General features: G+C 41.2%; 1 protein-coding gene across 13 annotated transcripts in view; it reads left to right on the forward strand.

Annotated features, from left to right (window-relative positions):
- Positions 1–8,649: 8,649 nt before the first annotated feature.
- The window catches only part of ADAM22 (ADAM metallopeptidase domain 22), a 220,833-nt gene continuing 208,825 nt past the window's right edge, over positions 8,650–20,657 (forward strand). For 2 of the 13 annotated variants that reach the window (XM_041727583.1, XM_041727587.1), the window contains exons 1-2: positions 8,654–8,924; positions 9,362–9,522. In XM_041727583.1, the coding sequence (XP_041583517.1) occupies positions 8,834–8,924; positions 9,362–9,522 (252 nt within the window). In that variant the 5' untranslated portion in view covers positions 8,654–8,833. Of the gene's footprint in view, positions 8,925–9,361; positions 9,523–20,657 lie in introns of all 13 variants that reach the window. The other 11 variants (XM_041727586.1, XM_041727588.1, XM_041727585.1 and 8 more) reach the window with 8 other exon arrangements.

Below are 20,657 nucleotides of genomic sequence, written 5' to 3' on the forward strand. Positions count from 1 at the left end.
GGTTGTTCAAGAGATATTGAGGCCAAATTACTTTAGATATCAGCCACTTAATAGACTTACTGGTGTTGAAGTCTTTGCTATGACCAATAATGTATGAGCCAAATGCTGTGATTACATTATTTGTCATGGAGAGTGGGGCAGGGATTGAGAAGGAATGGCATAGTATAAAAACTAGATCAAATGAAAGAGCAGGCTAGCCTTTTAGCTGCATTAGTTGGAGTGTTAAATGCTGTTACACAAAAAGTAATATAGCGTTTGTTTCCACAGATTCCAACCAAAAAGACTTTTGCATAAAGAGGCAGTATTATGCCCACCTACATGACTATACAGACTAGTAATTTTGCACATGTCAGGTTGAAAAGCAAAACTTAGACTCTTGCAAACAAGGGCCATTCATGAGCATTAATTTTGTAAGCAATATTAGAAGGAAGTAGCTTCCTTAAAATACCATGCAAAAAAATAGGAAAAATCTAGGAAGAGCACTGGGCAATTAACAATGCAAAAAGAATCTGATAAGATGTATTACTTGAGCAAGAAAAACGTACTCCAGTTTTGAACACTGGGAGAATAGTGTGGGCCCAAAACAACAAGCTTTGAATAGTAAGAACCAGATTAAGACAAACCGCCGTGTCTATTAAAAGATTCCACAATTCCTTTGTGAAGAAAGAAAGTGGAAATTATCAAAGTCCCTCAAAGTTTATTTCATTTGGTTGTGCTTAAGTGTATAGTAAATTGCAATTTAGTTTATGTTAACTGTGCCTAGTATGATAAACTTGCCATCTATTGTGCTTGACTGGTCTCGACAGATTGTGCCATGTCAGTGTAGGTGTGTTTCTGGCAGGTTGAGTATTTGGCAACAGCAGAAACTTCAGCTTCGGTAAATAGGAACTCATGCTAACAAGCCCGTCCGGTACTTTTTTTCCTGCCACCATAATCCTTTTGCTCATGTACCCATTGTGCCAGCATTGGAGTGGCATTAACATGTGATATGAAGATGCTTACACTTCATGCCCACCCCCATATACCATCTGCCATTACCCCTTGTACTAAGTCTTCAGATCTTTTTCTTTCCACATCTCTTAACAGCCAGCCATGTCATTTCTCACTGCTCAGCAGTCCATATATATTCTAAACTTAGGCCAGTTTTCTTCCCATACAAAGGCAATGACCAGAGGTATACCACTCGAAGCTCTGCCTATGAGGAAGATTCTCTTGTGACTGACTGGCTTTCAGCGCCACCACTGAGTGGAGCTGTATGGCAGCTACCATATATGTTCAGTCTGCACCCACAGAAGCAACTAATCCCCTGACTTAAGTTTGGGGTTTTCCTCCTAGTTCATCTGATCAAGGGGATGCAACCTGAGGGAGAGGAACTGATGCAATAGCATGGATGACATGGGGCCCTGGGCTCCCTGCTCATTTCTTGAGCTCTTTGGTCTTACTCTAGCTCCATCCTGGATATGCCAATTCCAGCTTACGATGGGTTATTGGTGCACCTGCCCCATCTGATGAGAGGTCTGATAGAACTTCAGCTTATGACTGGCAATTGTGACCACATGACGGTTTTTGAAACCCCACAGACCGGCTCTTGTCTCCCACATGTTATTTCATACAACAAACTATTTTTGTTTTTCCAAAAGTACCTAATTCTCCACTGAAGATGGCATAGCCTTACTCTAAGCCTCCAGAGAAAGTTGTCACTTCCCTATTGGGGTTCTCCATAAAGTCCAGTTTTCCTACCACTGATACCTCTCAAGTCTTTGAACCTGCCAGGATATGTGACTGCAGAGTTATTTTTTGCTCACAGCTGGCAGCCTTTCATACCTTGGGTGGAAGCAGTACTCCCATTTGGAATATACTCCCTCCAGAATCTGAAGAGGCTTACCAGCATTATATTTCCTTCATTATTTGGGAAGTTCAGGATGCAATAATTTGTTTTACCTTGAGTGGGGTGTCCTGGCATACCCTTGACCACTGGAACTCTAAAAATGTTATTGATGTGACAAGTCCCTGAATCTTCTTAGGGTACATCTCTCACCTGCTAGAGGACATGTGCCTAAACAAAATTTCCAACTTCTTATTCATATGGTCTGATAAATATTATAGCATCAGTATAATGGATTAACATGATGTTCTCAATGGCAACCTCTTCAAATTATAACAAAGGGCAAGTAAAATGTGTACTGTAATCTTTTCCATGTGCATGCAGTCTGTTCCTGATTTTTTAATTTTTTTTTCCTGACTCGGATGGAAAACTATGCATCCACCCAAACAATGGCTGTATATCATGTACTTGAGGTGTTCATTTGCAATGAAAACGATATCACATCTGGCACTGCATCTGCAGTGCAGGCTACACTTAGTGCAGTTTGTGGCAGTCTACTGTTTATAACCCAAATGAAGAGGATGGAAATCAACCGTCTTTAGATGTATAACAGAGGATTAATTTCCTCCATCACCATTCCCCCAGATTAAGATTTTATTTTTGATGTATTACTTTGGCTTGGCTAAGAAAGGCAGCTTTAGATTCTCACTTGGTCTTTTCTTTTTTCTTTCTTCTTTTCAATTTCTATTTGTCAATTTTTTCTTTTCTTTTTTTTTTTTTTTTTTTTTGTTTTTAATTTTTTCTTTTCTTTTGGTCTTGTCCACTATGATTCTTACCCTTTAGGTCAGAGATACAAGGTGGATGATTTACTAAAATATTTTCTAATGAAACATTTCAGAGGCTAAGCAAATGACATTGCTGATCCATTCTTAGCCAAAGCTTGGCCAGGACTCCATTTATTACCCGGCTCCCATATGCCCCACCATAATAGGTGCTTGGAGTCCCAGGTATCACTGGCAGTTCAGACCCTGCATCCAACAGTTATTTGGGTATTCTTACCCCTTTCCCCTGTGCAGTTACCCAGGTAAATGGAGGTAAGTCTCTTTAGGGAAGAGCTAAGGGAATCGTTACCATGTGTATGTGTACTTGACATGTGATGCTGGGTCCTTCTCTTGGGGACATGATTTTTCCTTTAGTTGGTGGTTTTTGAGTTGAAAAACTGACTCAAGTCTGGAAATAGAGGATCATAATTCTTGTTTAAAGCAATTTCCCTCAGCCTCCTGAGGCTGATTTTAATGGAGCAAGTTGAAAAATGACTTTGTTATTATCCATACATTTTGCTTTTAAAAAGATTATTTATTCATTCATTCATTCATTCATTCATTCATTCATTCGAGACACAGAGGCAGAGACATAAGCAAAGGGAGAAGCAGGCCCCCTGTGGGGAACCCAGTATGGGACTCCATCCCAGGACTCCAGAATCACCCTGAAGGCAGTCGCCCAACCGCCACCCAGGCGTCCCTACATTTTGTTTCTAAAGGAAGCATGTTCTATTAACCACCTCCACAATTCTTGATATTAACTATCTGGCATTAGTCTTGGGAATACATTTTTGATTTGACACCAGAACAAAGGCAACAAAAATAAACAAGCAGGACTGTATCAAACTAAAAAAACTTTTGCACAGCAAAGGAAACCATCAACAAAATGAAAAGACAACCTACCAAGTGGGAGGAAATATTTGCAAATCATATTCTGATAAGGGGTTAATATCCAGAATATATAACTAAGTCCTGCAAATCAATAGCAAAACAATTTGATTAAAAACTGGGTAGAGGGCAGCTCTGGTGGCTCAGCGGTTTAGCGCCGCGCCTTCAGTCCAGGGTGTGATCCCAGAGATCCGGGATTGAGTCCCACATCAGGCTCCCTGCATGGAGCCTGCTTCTCCCTCTGCCTGTGTCTCTGCCTGTGTGTGTGTGTGTGTGTGTGTGTGTCTATGAATAAGTAAATTAAAAAAAAAAACTGGGTGGAGGGGCAGCCCCAGTGGCCCAGCGGTTTACCGCCGTCTTTGGCCTGGGGTGTGATCCTGGAGACCCGGGATCGAGTTCCGCGTTGGGTTCCCTGCGTGGAACCTGCTTCTCCCTCTGCCTGTGTCTCTGCCCCGCCCCCCACTCTCTGTCTGTCATGAATAGATAAATAAAATCTTTTTTTTAAATTTTTATTTATGATAGTCACACACACAGAGAGAGAGAGAGAGAGAGGCAGAGACATAGGCAGAGGGAGAAGCAGGCTCCATGCACCGGGAGCCCGACGTGGGATCCGATCCCGGGTCCCCAGGATCGCGCCCTGGGCCAAAGGCAGGCGCTAAACCACTGCGGCACCCAGGGACCCCCCCCCCCTTTTTTTAAATTTTTATTGATAAATAAAATCTTAAAAAAAAAACAAAACTGGGTAGAGGAACTCAATAGAAAATTTTCCAAAGAACACACGCAATTTATTCACCTCTGTGAATAAAACTTGAAGACTGTACAGCAGAAATTGGATATGCTCATTCTGACATAAAACAAAAGTTGTTGGGGAGCCTGGGGGTTTTAGCGATTTAGCGCCGCCTTTGACCCGGGTGTGATCCTGAAGACCTGGGATCGAGTCCCGCATTAGACTCCTTGCATGGAGCCTGCTTCTCCCTCTGCCTGTGTCTCTGCCTCTCTCCCTCTGTGTGTCTCTCATGAATGAATAAAATCTTTAAAAAACAAAAACAAAACAAAACCACAAAAGTTTTCTGGGGCTCCTGGGTGGCTCAGTCAGTTAAGCGACTGTCTGCCTTTGGCTCAAGTCATGATCCCAGGGTCCTGTGTTAGGCTCTCTGCTCAGCAGGGAGTCTGCTTCTCCCTCTCTCTCTCTGCCTGCTGCTCTGCCTACTTGTATGCTCACTCACTCTCTGTCAAATAAATAAAATCTTTTAAAACTAACAAAAGTTTTCCTAATATTACAACTTATTTGCATTTGCATACTAAAGAACTAAACTAAGAGGCTATGTTCAAAACTAACAGAAATACCAAGAAACCACTCAAGAACCTTGATGATGACATAAGGATCGGTTTGAACTTGATCTGTGAATCCAGACTCCAGAAGTACAAGTGGCCCTATAAATCAGAGTTAACATAAAGGGGCAAAAAAACTATGGCTTTAGTTTTCTCTAACTTTCTAACTCCTAACTCTTGGTGTTAAGACTGGCAGGGCTGGGGCATATGGGCTTCCTCCAAAACTACTGCACTTTCATGTTCATTCACTGCAGTATTATTCACAATAGCCAAGATATAGAAATAACGTAAATGTCCACCAACAGATGAATGGATAAAGAAGATATGGTATATGCATACAATTTAAAATTAGTCAGCCCTGGGCAGCCTGGGTGGCTCAGCGGTTTAGCTCTGCCTTCAACCCAGGGTGTGATCCTGGAGACCCGGGATCGAGTCCCACATCAGGCTCCCTGCATGGAGCCTGCTTCTCCCTCTGCCTGTGTCTCTGCCTCTCTCTCTCTCTGTGTCTCTAATGAATAAATAAATTTATTTAATGAATAAATAAATTTAAAAATCTTTAAAAAAGATTAATAATATCTGAGAATCAGTGTAAAAAAACATGGTGACTATATTTGATAACACTGTGTTAACTGATTGAAATTTGCTAATAGAACTTAAATGTTCCCATCCCCCCACCAAAAATATATGTGAGGTGATGAATGTGTTAATTAACTAGATGGGAATCAAAAAATTCACTAAAAACCATATAATATCAAATATAAGTACATAGAAAATAGGCAAGATGTGGCCAGAAGCACATTACTATAAAGAGCTTCAAAGGACTTTCTCTCCGTATAGGATGAGAACCTTTGTTCTGAAATGTCACTGAGACAACTTTACTCCTGCCCCTCCCCACCACAACACATGCCTTGGAGAAACTGTGTAGTTCATAGCACAGGTATCTTCTCATTTACTTTGCCTCTCAGGATGTCCATTCTGTGCCAAGAAGATGAAGTTATTTAAAGGCATGTATTTATTCATTAAAATAATGTGTAAACCCATGGACTACGCAATTCCTCATTCTGGTATCTGTTTTAGAGAAATGCTCACAACAGATGCACAGTGAAGCATTGCTTATAACAGTAAGAGACCTTTAAATAAAAAATATGGAGTATACTTAGAACAGCACAATATTTATAAAACCTGTAAAATTAATTATTCCAAATAAGATAATTGAGTTAAGAATTTAGGTCTATTATGTAGACGATGAAGATAATTGGCTTTTCCAGGCTCTTGGGTGGTTGTTTTCTGTTTTTCAAGATTTATCTATTTTAGAGAGAGAGAGAAAAAGAGTGTAAGCTGGGGGGGGGGGGAGGGCAGAGGGAGAGAGAGAGAATCTCAAGCAGACTCCCCAGAGTGTGGAGCCAGATGCGAGGGTCAATCTCACAACCTGGAGATCATGACCCAAACTGAAACCAAGAGTTTGTGGCTTAACCACCTACCCGGCCATCCAGGTGCCTGCAGGGCCTTGGGTTTCAATTCTCTTTTACTGTAGCTGCCATGAAATCTGCATTAAGGGGTAAAGTGTACCAAAGAAATCTTTCAGCCCTCATTCAGGCTATAATTGCATGTCATATATAAAATTCTTAAGTATCTCATGCATTTGAAAATTTGGGTAAATTTTTTTTTGAAATGACAATAAGATCATTGAGATGTGATTACCTAAGTATGATAAAATGTTCTCTCAAGGGAGAAAAGAGTACTTCTCTACTGTTTGCTTATAAAACTATGTCTAAGTTGTATTTAATTCTGAACACCACACTTTAGCTGGGACATTGACATATTGGAGTGTCTTTTCAAATCATCATGATGGAAACCTGAAAACATGTCACAAGATGCAGAGGTAAAGTTTTCTTCCACTGGGGAAAGAAAAAACATCTCCACAGAGCATCATGTGTAATATTCTTCTGCATGCTTTATAAGACCAGAATTAGGATGGAGGCTACAAAAACACAGGTTTGACCAGGGAACAGTGGGAAAAAACTCAGATCTGAAAGCAAGATATCCAGTCTACTCTATAACTAGCTATGGGACCTTAGGAAAAGTCCTTTAAATTCTCTAAACCACTTCTGTTCAATAGAGCTGTCTGGGATGGAAATGTTCTGTATTTCTATACTGTACTGTACAGTAGCTGCTAGTCACAGGCAGTGTAGAAATGTGTCTAATGTGACTGAGGAAGTGAATTCTAAGTTGTTTACTTTGGGATGCCTGGGTGACTCAGCACCTGAGTGGCTGCCTTCAGCTCAGGGTGTGATCCCTGTCCTGGGATGGAGTCCTGCATTGGGATTCCTGCAGGGAGCCTGCTTCTCTCTCTCTGTGTCTTTCATGAATAAATAAAATCTTAAAAAAAAAAAAAAAAAAGGATCTGGTATCAGAATTTCCCAAGAAACTCTTAAAAAAATGTATTTACTTTTACTTAATTCAAATTTAAGTAGCCACAAGCAGCCAGTGGTTGCAGTATTTGCAAGATGCATGTTTGAGCCTGAATTTCCTCCTCTCTGAAATGGGAATACTACGTATCCAATTGCTGATCCAAAGTTCAAACGGCATTAAACGTGACCTCAGAAAAACTGTATATTACACAAGTGTTAATTATGGTGATAATTAATTATTGTATGACTGTCTTATCCTCAAGAGTTTCTAACAGTTGGAATTAGAGAAAAAATGGAATTAGCAGCCTGGGAAGATAGAGTTCCTCAAGTCTGGTTTTCACAAAGAAGAGGGTCAAGAGTGAGACGGGAGAGTAGAGTACAGATCCAGCCTAATAGAGATTTGAGGTGAATAGTAAGTTCTCTCTGTTCCATCCATCAGCAGCAAAAGTACTTAAGTTGAAATGATAAAACGTGAAGCCTCTTAGGTCCAATGGTCTTGTATCCCTGGCTGCATCTGAGTCCAATTTCCCTATAAGAGAAACACTGCTACTCTGAACAAAATTGTCCTTTATAGTAGCCCCCATCAGAGGTTAGGATAGTTCCTTCAGGGTTCTCCTTCAGGCAGAGATCAAAGAAAGAACAAAACATCCTGGGCACTCGGGCTAAATCCAAGACCCCCTTCCAGTGTCCGCGTAGACCTTCGCGATGTTCTCCTTCCATGACTCGCCGGGCCGAGGTGGTGATCCTCCTCTAAGCATTGCCAGGGCACGTTCACACTGTAAGGTAAACAACGGCGTTTATCACATCTAAGAGCACGCACGTGCTCCTTACACTTGGTGTTGTGCACGGTTGTGTCCTCGTGAGCCACTGGGCACACAGTAGGTCCTCCATCAGCATTTGATGAATGGTTCATTTGCCATGCAGCTGACAATAACTTAAGGAACTACCGAATCTGCGGGAAACCTTATTGCGGTTCTTTGCGGACGCGCAGTGAAGACACCGGCTCTCGCAGCTGCACAGTTGGGATGCTTGGGTGCCCAGGAGGCCTGCCGGCGACGACCTCTCTTCTGCCCTTCCCCCCCTTCTTCCGGCTCTAGAGGACCTCGAGGTCACGAGGTCGCGGCAGTCCGCACCGTCGTGGAGCCGAGCGGGACGCGGGGAAGGAACTACATTTCCCAGCTGACTCTCCGGCGCGCGCCCCTGCCCGCGCGCGGGGGGCGAGTGCACCAGGCGCTCGCTCCCTGCTGAGCGCTCGTCGCCCGCCGGAGTCTCTGCCATGGGATGAGGTGGGAGGCGCTAGAAACCACTTCGCTACAGCCAACCGCCCAATGCAGCACTCGCTCGCTCCCCCCGCCAGCGGAAGCGCCCGCGGAGCACAATGCAGCACTGAGGCAGCGCCGCGGCGGAGGCTGCAGCGCCGCGGCCGCCGCAGCACCGGCCGGGACTGGGAGGGGGCGGCCGAGGCGAGCCAGGGGGCGCGGGCCCCGGGAGCCGGACCCTGCTGCAGGGGCATGAGGAGCTGAGCGTCTCGAGCGAGGCGGGCTGACGGCAGCACCATGCAGGCGGCGGCGGCGGCGGCCGCGTCCGTGCCCTTGCTGCTGCTCTGCGCCCTGGGGACCTGCCCCCCGGCGCGCTGCGGCCGGGCAGGTAAGTTCGCCACCCTCCGTGGCGTCGGGACGTGCCATTTTCCAGGAGCCTCTGCAGACCTCTAGCGCGCTGGAAACGGACGTCCCCGTTTCCCGAGTGCGCGGGGAGATTTTTTTTATTTGGAAGGGTGGTGAGAAGTGAAGCAAAAATACACGTGTGGGGGCGCGCGGACGCCTTAGGAGCCCTCGGTCAAATGCCTGTTTTTCCTCTTCTGAAGAAGAGGAATGCGGAGGATGGGAAACGGGTGCTGTGCCTCTGGGCCCCGATCCTGGATGATCGCAGATGAGCTGGTCCAGGGCTCTCCGGCTGGCGCCCCTGCGTCTTCCCCAGATAGGGACGCGGAGGGAGGGGCCGCGGGAGGTACGAGCATGTGTGGGTCGGGGTCCTCATTTTCTCCTTGCCTCCCCGCTCCCTCCGTTCCCTTCTGCTGCCTGGAGGAGACGCCTCGTTGACGGAGCTGGAGAGGAGGGACGAAAACCGCTTCCTGGAGCGCCAGAGCATCGTGCCACTCCGGCTCCTCTACCGCCCGGGCGGCGAGGACGAAACTGGACACGACGCTCTCGACACGCGGGTGCGGGGCCTCCCCGCCGGCGGGCAGGTGAGCGGCGCGGGCCGGGGGGGGGGGGCTGGGCGCGGCCTGGCCCACCCCTACCGCTCGTTTGCTCTCCGTCGCCCTGGAGATGCAGCGTCTTCGCTGAAACGGGCGCAGTCCTCTTGCGAGACCTACATGGCGCTCTCTGCCAAAAAGAAGGGAGTGGGGCGAGCCAGCCCCCAAAGCACCGCAGGCCGGAGCTTTGCTAGCGGAGTTCGTGCGGGATGACTTGGGCAGTGGCAGTGCGGCTTCCTGAGCGAAGGGGTGGAGACCCTCTCCCCCCTGTCGGGCAGAAGCCGGGCTTCGGCCAGAAGGGTTACAGGCTTTGGATAGGATTTGTGTCACCAGTATTGTGGTGCTTGTTTTAACCCTCGAAAAGACTTCATACGTGATCTCAACCAAGGTTAGTACTGTAGAAAAAAAAAAAAAAATCAAGAGACAGACCTAGAAATCCCTAACTAAAACTGCGAAAATAAGCTGAACTGCAGTGTTCTCAACTCACTCAGTTTCTGGACACCGGAGATGGACCCATTCACCCCCACTTCTCAGAAAAGGCGTCTCCTCCCCCGTTTCTTCTTCGGTAGCAATCCTTTAGTGTAATTTGAACCGTGTTGTTTATTGGACATTTATAAACTATGTTTAAGAAATACTCTTCAAGTTTACCGTTTACCCACATTTAGATCAATATCACGCATCCAGAGCTAATGCCTGAAAACTATTTTGAACTTACTTGCTAAGATAGGTGATTATTTCCGGCTCTGTGAGCAATTTTTATATTCACATACATCAACCTGGCAAACAGTTCATTGACCTCTAAGTACATATTGTGGTAGGACTTGCTCATGTGGTTGAAAATGTAAACTTTGCTAATCTAAAGGCTGGTTGAACATTTTCACATGTGTAAATGTTTTTATTAATACTTTAAGATGTGCAGTCTTAAAAAAAAAGGGGGGAGGATGCCTGGGTGGCTCAGCGGCTGAGCGTCTGTCTTTGGCTCAGGGCATGATTCTGGAGTCCAAGGATCGAGTCCCGCATTGGGCTCTCTCCAAGGAGCTTGCTTTTCCCTCAATCTCTCTGCCTCTGTGTGTCTCTCATGAATAAATAAATAAATAAATAAATAAAAATCTTAAAAGAAAGCTGTACATTGATGCTGTGATAGTTATGGCATTTGATCTATATTGTATAAAATATGTAAAAATAGAAAAATGCCATCTGTGTTTGTAGCCAAGGGCTTAGCTCTGTTGAAATTTTCATATAAGAAATTAACTTAAAGGACTACAGTAATATCCTTCAAAGTTTGATTATGGTAGTAGAAAATCTAATGTGTCAAATTTTAATGAAGGATTCCATTATTTAATGTTTGATAAATACCTATTTTCCTCACATTTTGACTTGTTTTCATAGTAAAACTCAAGAAGCAAAGGACATTTTTATTTTTCAGTGAGAATCATTTCTGTGGAGGAATATTCTCCCACACATTTACAACTTTTGATTATGAAAAATTTCAAGCATTCACAAAATAGATTATAATGAACCCCCACCTTCAATAATTAGTGACTCATAGCCAGTTTTGTTTCATTTATCTCCTACCTATTTTCTTCCCTTCTTGTATTATTTTGAAGCAAATCATATGGTTTCATTCATAAAAACTTTGTACTTTTAAAAAGATTCTTTCAAAAAATGTAACCATATTATACCTAATGTATAAATGTATATTATAAATATGTTGTATGTAAGTATATTTGATAAATATATATAAATGTAATACACATTTATATTGAAGTTTGTTTAATCCAAGATCCAAATCATGTCTATAGATTGCAATTAATTAATTTTTTGAGTCTATTTTTTAAAAGATTTGTTTATTTATTCATGAGAGACACAGACTGCGAGAGGCAGAGACAGGGGCAGAGGGAGAAGCAGTCTCCTTGCAGGGAGCCTGATGCGGAACTTGATCCTGGGATCAGGACCTGAGCCAAAGGCAGGCGCCCAACCGCTGAGCCACCCAGGCGTCCCTTTGAGTTTCTGTAGTTTTTCCCTCTCTATTTCCTTGATTTTTTTTTTTCCTTGCAATTTATTCATTGAAGATAGGGGGGTCTTTCATCCTGTAGTTTCCCAGTCTGAATTTTTGCTGAGAGAGTCAGTGCATTAAAACAAATCACAAAGACTTTCTTGGAGAGAAAGGGCAACAGAAGGAAGTAGATAGAAATGAAGAAAAAGAAAACTGCAGAATTGAACCTGGAAACTCCAAGTCTCTGCCTGGTGCTGGTGGTGTCTTTAGGTACCCTCTGCCCTTCACTGTGTTAGTGAAAGACCACCGTCTTTGGCCAGTTTCCTTCTTTTCTCTCCGTTTATGGAGCACTACCCTGGCAGTTTTTGGATCATAGGCTTTTCCACTTGGGGCAGAAGATACTTTGGGTCTGTGCAATTTCTGTTTCTTACAATAATAAACCTCACAGTTGAGAAGAATGACTGGCTTCCGGTGAGGAGTAGATAAACTGGTAGAATTAGGTTGAACAGTTGAAGAGATTATTCACATCAGGATTGAAAGTGAAGATACTGTCTTATCATCAAAGTAATATTTTAAATATATGTGTATATTTTTTTTAGAGAGAGAGAGAGAGAGATTCTGCTCATGAGTATGCAAGTGAGGGGGAGGGACAGAGAGAGACGAGAGAATCTCAAGCAGGCTCCATGCCCCAGCACAGAGCCCTTTGTGGGCTTCATCTCACAACCCTGAGATCATGACCTGAGCTGAAATCAAGAGTCAGACGCTTAACGTACTGAGCCACTCAGGTGCCCCTCATCAAAGTAATTATTATGAGCCAATTATCTCAGTGCCTGGCCCCTGTGAGGTACACTCAGTGCATCTGGTTGGATGTCTGGATTAGCTGGGGGACTGTTGCTGTTTACCATGCATTTTAAACTACAGTTAGAAATTGCTGACTACTAGGTCTGAATCTGGCAGTTACAGTTGTTAAGACTTAATTGCCAAGTGCCAAATTTTCCTATGATCAGGGAACTAAGTTTTCCTCCATTTTTGGTTTCATTGAGGGCTGGCATTGGACCTAAAAACTCAAGGTGATTATATATGGCCCTTATTATTTCTTGGTAATTACATAAAATTATGGCATCTTAGCTACCCATAGATATTTTTAGCAATTTCCTTTCTTCTTCAGAAATAAAATTGGGATGCCTTTCTATCATTTCACAAAACTCTCATATTCATTTGTTTATTTGTGTATTTAAAAGGCATTTATTTAGTTGAGCTCATACTGTGTATCAATTTTTGTACAAGGCTCTGGGGATTTAGAGATAAAAGACAGTTTAAGCCTTTAAGGAATTTATAGACAAGTGGAAAGATGTATGAATGGATAAGCAGTTATCCTCTGCCCTTCTGTGTGATTTTCTGGAGGTGATCACAGGAAACTATGGAAGCAGAGAAAACACAGTATTTAACCCAGGTGAGCAGTCAGGGGGCTCTATCTGGGGAGGTGCTATCTTAGCTGTGGTTTGAAGGTAAGTAGGAATTGGCCAGATTAAGGGAAGATGATGGGCGTATCAAATCAAAGGGGCACTAAGTAGATGGACATATAGGGAGCAGGACACATTTTTGTTAAGTGCACATAGTTAGGATTTAAGGTACAGATGAGCCAAAACAGGAAAGCAGAGAGTAGATTCTGCAGTACCTTTATGATTTTTGGAGGAATTTGATTTGTCCTGGGAGCAATTGAAGGACTTGAGGAAGAAGAATTAACTGACCAAATTCATAATATTGTGAGATAATCCTAATTGTTAAAAATGAATAATTTTAATTTCAAAGAGTAAGTGAAAGTGGTTGTTCACTTTTGTTCATTGGTCAATGCTAATTCACATACTCATTAAGCTTCACAAGAGTTTAGTTACTAAATATATGGAAAATACTGTATAAATGAGCTTATAAAGCACTTAGAACAATGCTGGGTATATTGTAAGCACTATATGAGTTTTTGTTAAATAACATTTACTCCCTCAGGCCGTTCGAGTACTATTTAGAAATTTTATGACATCACTTTAATGCAAAAACGGTGCCCTAATTATCCGAATTTAACACATTCCCAGAAGTAAGTTACAATTACTAAAATTTACATAACTAAGTGGAATCTAACAGTCCTAGAGATGGAAGAGACCTCGCAGGTCATGTAACCTAATTCAGGAACTACTTCTTACCTAGTAAGATAAAGCCATTGACCTAGAGTAAGGCAATCAGGAATTATTATTTAATGTTTCAAAAAGCTCACAAGAACTATTATGGTATAAAACACCTTAATTTTACTCTTAATGTGTCCTAGTTTCAATTTTCAGTCACTAGGTAGAGAAGAATACTTATGGGGGGCACCTGGGTGGCTCAGTGGTTGAGCATCTGCCTTTGGCTCAGGTCATGATCCCATGGGATCGAGTGCCATTTCGGGCTCCCTGCAGGAGCCTGTTTCTCCCTTGGCCTATGTCTCTGCCTCTCTCTCTGTGTCTCTCATGAATAAATAAATCTTTTTTAAAAAAGAATACTTATATGTTTGGTATGTTTGGAAGAGGTTTTTCTTTTGCTTTTAGGGAAATATGGATAATTTGGTGTGAAGTAATAATTCTGTTGATAATAGTCCATATGATAAAAGATTTCTTTACTACATGGCCAGTTACTTGAATGCATACTTTATTTTTATCCCAAGGTTAGGAAAGGTTATTTTGCCATAAAGTTCCAGAAATGATAGTCAAAGAAAGTATATTTGATTGTGGGTAACCTTGCTGTCCTCAGGGTTGTCTACTTAGTCTGAAGTAATTTCAGTCCTGTAAATAGCACTCAGAACTAGAGTATTCAAATTATTCTTCTTCTGACTTGAAGTTATTTGTGCTGAAGGAATTGTGTGTTTGTGGATAAATGGATAAAATATTTTCAATTGGGCATCTATATGGGCAACATAGTACATACTGAGCCTTAGTGATGGTTTCATACCGATAATCACTTAATTGCTATTTTTAAGAAAAAGCACCTAATGGCTACTTTTAAAAAATTATTGCTAGCCAAGCATGACATTTACTATAGCATCAAAGATAGGTTATTAGGTGGTTTATTTTGATGTGTGTTCGTCTCATAGATTTTCAGTTTTTCATCCAGTTGATTATATTTCTCTACAAGGAGCAGAATTTATTTTTGTCAGAAGTCTTTGCTGTCATTGAATAGATAGGCTACTTACTTCTCTCTTTCCTGATAGTGTTGTAGCTTTTATCAAGTAGTCAGGTACCAAAAACAGATCTATAATTTATCATAGTTTTGATAATCAGTAATGCAAGATGGCAAGTTAGTAGTGTGCTCCATTTTTATGAATATATTTATACATATGCCTAAGCATGCATGAGCTGTACTTAAAATTGTGCTGTTTCACTTGGGAGCACTGAGTCAGCTTCACGGTAAATTGTCTGTGGGACTGCTTTGCTTCTCTGGCGGAAAAGGGCTCCTAGGAATTACAGCTTTGGAAGTATTTTGCAAGGTTAGCACAAACAATTTTTTTCTTCTTAATGTGCATTTGTTAAACCTAAGTAGCTCAATATTGATAAAGTTTTGCCACCAATCAAAACTTTGTTTTACTGCTATAAATAGGAAGGAAACATTTTCCAGCATATTTTTATTCTCCTACCAGCATTCATCTCTTAAAATTGAATAGTTAAAAGAAAATGATATTGAGGATTGTTGGAGTTTTCTTTAAGTCTTGGTTTTACTCTGTGAGATCCCAATTTGTTTATATGTTTTTTGGGCATCTTTAAAGTTCTGTTTAATGATCTCCTGTGTATCAAAAGAACCCATCTTTCATCACTTGTTTACAGCTATACCTGGAAAACTATGAATGACTCTTAGGAGCTTATGGGTTGATAAAAATCATTCTCAGTTGTATTTGCTTTCTCAAATTTCAAAGAATACCAAGAGTTCTATCATTTTTAATGAAGGGGCGCTTCCTAAAAGTACATGGACAGAGGCCTGCTTTCTTGTCATGGCTCATTGAGAGCAAGAATCTGTAAGGTCAGTGTACTCAAATAAGGCCACATCTATCATTACATTTCATGGATAAGATCCAAATGGAAAAGGATGTTAATTAAAGGAGGAAGGAGAGCAGTAGAGATAGGAACATTAAGTAGAATGGTGAGGAGGAAGGAAATAGAAAACAGGAAAAGAGAGAAGTGCTTGTAGTACTTTTATCATTTATGTTATAATAGACACTAAAATACTTACTATACAGTAACTTATGCGGTTACTTTTTATGTGTGCAGCACTTCTTGGTATATGGTACACATTAATTCACTACAGTCCCGTAAGAATCATATGACCGGTAATACCAGCTATAAGACCACAAAGCTGGTAAGTAGCTGAGAAGGGATTTGAATCCTGGCACTTTAACTCCACTGCACTGGCTCTGCTTAACCTCAGTGCTTAATTGCCCTTATGGTAGGAGGCCCAGAACATTTGTTTAGATGTCATTCAATGGCAGTGAGGTCAAAGATTTCTTATATTTGTCCCATTGGAAGTATATATTTCTTGCAACTCGCAGAACACAGGAGGAATGCATCATATCTACTAACTTGAAAATGACTACATAGGGGCAGCCCTGGGTTCAGCGGTTTAGTGCCACCTTCAGCCCAGGGCGTGATCCTGGAGACCCGGGATCGAGTCCCGCATCGGGCTCCCTGCATGGAGCCTGTCTCTCCTGCCTTTGCCTGTGTCTCTGCCTCTCTCTCTCTCTCTCTCTCGAATAAATAAATAAAATCTTAAAAAAAAAAGACTAAAGATACTTACTATTTATTTATTTTTAAAAAAGATTTATTTATTCATGATAGACAGAGAGAGAGAGAGAGAGAGAGAGAGAGAGAGAGAGAGGCAGAGACACAGGAGGAGGAAGAAGCAGGCTCCATGCTGGGAGCCCGACGTGGGACTTGATTCCGTGACTCCAGGATTGCGCCCTGGGCCAAAGGCAGGTGCCAAACCGCTGAGCCACCCAGGGATCCCCAAGATACTTATATTTAAAAGGTGAAAAACACCTCTTGAAGGGCCGGTATTCTGTTTTGTAATCGGATATGTATACTTATTGTTATATCTTTCTTTGTAAATTGAAGATTTTTTTTTGTAAATTGAATATTTTAATATTCATCAGTCAATACTAAAATTATGTATACCCTTTTGTGATCAAAGTTGCATAAAACAGAAACTTTAAATGCTAAATGGGGATCCATATTCCTTTCTTCAGAAGAAAAGAGACAGAATATCTTTTGTTGCTTCCTAGAGCAACTAGCTCCACAGTCCCAAATGTCAAAGCCTTCAGGTGAAAGAGATACATAATCAGTAATAACCAAAATGATAGCTTCTGTGAACATCTAGTTGGATGTGTTTACTTAGGTAATAAAAGCCCTAGAAAGCAAATATTGAGGGAAAGAATTGAAAAATAAGAATTAGTTTTTGTTGAATAGTTACCATGTACAAGGTGCTGTGCTGAGTGATTTATGTGTTATCTTTCATTATGAAGTAGATATTGTATCCATTTTATCACTGAGGCTACTGAGACTTTAGGAAGCTAATTAACCTGCCCAGGGTCATATAACCAATAAGCAGTAGAGTTGAGAAGAGAATTCTCAAAGAAAATGTTAGAGATCCAAGTAAAATAATCCTTTTGTAATATATACTGCTTATTTAACATTTAACCCATTCATCTTTGTGTTGGAGTCAACCCAACATTTCTTTAAGAACTCTTGGTCCTGCTCAAGTCTACTCTGTTGCTTAACTTCATTCAGGGGTGAATTGATGTCATGTTTAATGCTTATTTTGTGTCATCATTTCGAGAAATGGGTATAATTTCTACTTCTACCTCAGATATTCTTTAACCGCATAGAAATATTTGAATCTGCATCTTAATGTCAGCAGAGAATATCTGTACTGTGGGTACCTGTTGGAGTTTTATCTGCCAGAAGCTTACTTACAAGAAATTCTTTATGGGGTAAAAAAAAAAAAAGAGAGAAACTGTTTATAGGGAATTATCCTCTATTCCTCCATAGAATGCTGGCCTCACCTACTGAGATTCTGAGGTGAGAGTATTTTTTAAAAAAATCTCCCCAGTGGATTTCCAGTTTGTACGCAGGGTTGAGGAGCTCTGTGTATCCTTAAGTTTTAAGAGATTTTTTTTTGTCTTAAATCTTTTTGGATTTAAGTTAGTCATAAGAGTTTCATATCTGAATCAGTATCAGTTTTCTCATTTGCATCCCTGAACTCTTCAATAGTTTACCAGACTTTTTCTAAAGGATATTTTGAAGGATATTGTAAGTAATATTCCTGAGAATTCAATTACAGTATTAGTTGAAGTCTTGGGGAACTTTATGGATGGTGCTAGATCAGGACCAAGAGGAAAGATTTGTCATGTAATTGTTTCTTTCCTTGAGTTGGATGCTAGAAGTTTAGAGGCAAATTGTGCTGTCCTCCAAAGCCAAAGTCACAACATGAGTTTTCCTTCCAGCTTCATCCGAGCTCATCAGTGTACTCTGTATCATCCCCATTTCAGCTCAAGTCATCTGAAGTATCCTTTGACTTGGTATAATTTATCAATATGAAAAGTCATATCTGTACACATTTTCATTATGCATGCTATACTTAGATTAAAATATTCAAGCATGGGGGATCCCTGGGTGGCGCAGCGGTTTAGCGCCTGCCTTTGGCCCAGGGCGCGATCCTGGAGACCCGGGATCGAATCCCACGTCGGGCTCCCGGTGCATGGAGCCTGCTTCTCCCTCTGCCTGTGTCTCTGCCTCTCTCTCTCAATCTCTCTCTGTGTGTGTGATTATCATAAATAATAAATAAAAATTAAAAAAAAATAAGCATAGAAAAAGTAATTTCAGGTTTCCTCCATCTACTTTTCTGAAGAATTCCTACCCACTCCCTCTTCTCACAGCATGTTACATTGTTGTCTTCTTAGTACTTGCCAGCACTTGCCATCTTTTTTTTTTTTTTAAAGCATTTTTTTTACTTATTTTGGCGGGGGGCGGGGGCGGTGGTGGTGGTGGTATGAGTGAATGCTAGCAGGAAGGGGCAGAGGGAGAGGGAGAAAGAATCTGAAACAGACTCCACACTGAGCGAGGAGCCCCATGCTGGTCTGTCCCACCATCATCAGATCATAGCCTGAACCGAAATTAAGAGTTAGACTCTTAACCAACTAAGCCACCCAGGCACCCCTTCATGACCTTTTTTTTAATGTTTGACTTATTCATTGTCTTTCTTCCAGTGTACCATCACTAAAATATAAAACTATGAGAATAGTGATCTTGTCTGTCTGTTCACACATCTCCACTGCTAGCACAGGGTAGGTACTTAATAAATATTTCTTGAAGTTTCCTTTCTCCCCAGTTTCCTCATCTGCTTAAAATTTGTATTTTATTGTATAAGTGTCCATGTAAACATCCTGAAGTCCTCTTTGGTACTGGATAGGATATAAAAGAATGAATATATGAATTAATTTTAGTCTTCAGATATTGAATTTATAGCCTCTTTGGATAATTATAATTATTTTACACATGATTAAAATAGAGTTCAATGTGCTGTATTTTTATTGTTTTACTTATTTTTCAATGTGTTATATTTTAAAAAATACAAATCATATATGAAAAAATGATTTTAGACTTCTAGTGGTCCTTTATTTCGAATTTCATCATTTGATTTGCTTTTAAGATCAAAATCTGTTTTGTTTTTCCTAGAACAGACTATTATATGTAATTTGATTTCAAAAATAAAAAAATGCCATACCATGACCCAGAAACATCAGTAGTTACAACTGGGAAGAGGAGGAATAAACCACTTAATCCACTCCCTGACCCCACACTGTCAGCAATTTGTTTCTTTGTATTGAAGAGATTTTTCAGAATCATATTCATGTATCAGCAAGGGTAAATCAACATTTTTCTCCTTTTTAAAAATCAATTTTGTACCAGAGCAATAGTTGTCCTTTTGCTGCATTTTTTTTGGTCCAAGTAAATAACAGTAGATAACTGTTTGAAGATAAGAAATCAATGAGGCTTTCCTGAAGATGGGCTTCAAGAGCTCACGTTTTGCAAGTGGCTTTAAAATTTTCTACCTGAGGCAGCAGAAGTCCTGATTGATCACTTATTCGACTTGGCACTGACTCATGTCTGTAGCCTATACCTCTATAGTTGGTCAGTTGCTCTTCTTATTTTGTTGTTGTTGATTTTTCCTTTTAAATAGGTTTGGTTGGGAGAAATTGCCTTCATTTCCTCCACTAGTGAGGTCAAGAGGCTGGTACACGTGATTTGGTACTCATGGTCACAGCTCACGCTTTGCTTTACGTGGTTTCTCTTTCTTTGAGCTAGATAGTAAGATGCTGCAGATGCAGCTGGCACTTCACAAAACCTGGTTCTATAGATTTTTTTTGTGAATCTCCTAGTGTATTTTTAATGCCTCTAGAACATACTGTCAGGGGTCTGGCCAAAACCCAGCTATGGATCCTCATGAGCATCATGGACTGTCAAGGTTACACATGGTAGTATTAAACTAAAGCGTGCTGGAAGAGCAGCTGGCTGAACAGTGATCTAGGGTCATCAGAACATGGGCAGGAGCAGGGTGTGGATAAAAGTGTGGTGGAAGGTAAGGCTCTGGGAGATCACAAAGCAGTTTTAGGGAGAAGATAACTGGGGGTACTATGTTGGGTCCAATATCTTCCTGGCTCAACTAGAGCTCCCTGAAACAGTCTGAGGCACAATCTAAGTTTTTAATCTTAGACAGCCAGGTTTTAGTGATTAGCTCTACTCTTGATTTAGATCTTGTGTGTTTTGAAGCAAAGAAACAAAAAATAGATCTTGTGTTTTTAAGGACACCTGGTGTTTTTTAGCCTGACATGCTCTCATGGTACCTGTGATTTCATCCTCCCATGAGTTTTAAGTGTTTCAGATGGAAGAAACATTTTTCTTCTTCTTCTCCCACTCCTCCTCTTCTTCCTTTTCTTTTTCTTCTTCCTGTTATTCTTCATTCTTCCTCCTTTCTTATTCCTCTATCTTACTCTGTTCGTCATTTTGAGATGTCTGCAGGCTAGTGGGAGAGGACTTTACCTGGCCCACTCTTTGCC

This window comes from Vulpes lagopus, chromosome 13 (genome assembly GCF_018345385.1).
Source record: "Vulpes lagopus strain Blue_001 chromosome 13, ASM1834538v1, whole genome shotgun sequence".
Classification (NCBI taxonomy): Eukaryota; Metazoa; Chordata; class Mammalia; order Carnivora; family Canidae; genus Vulpes; species Vulpes lagopus.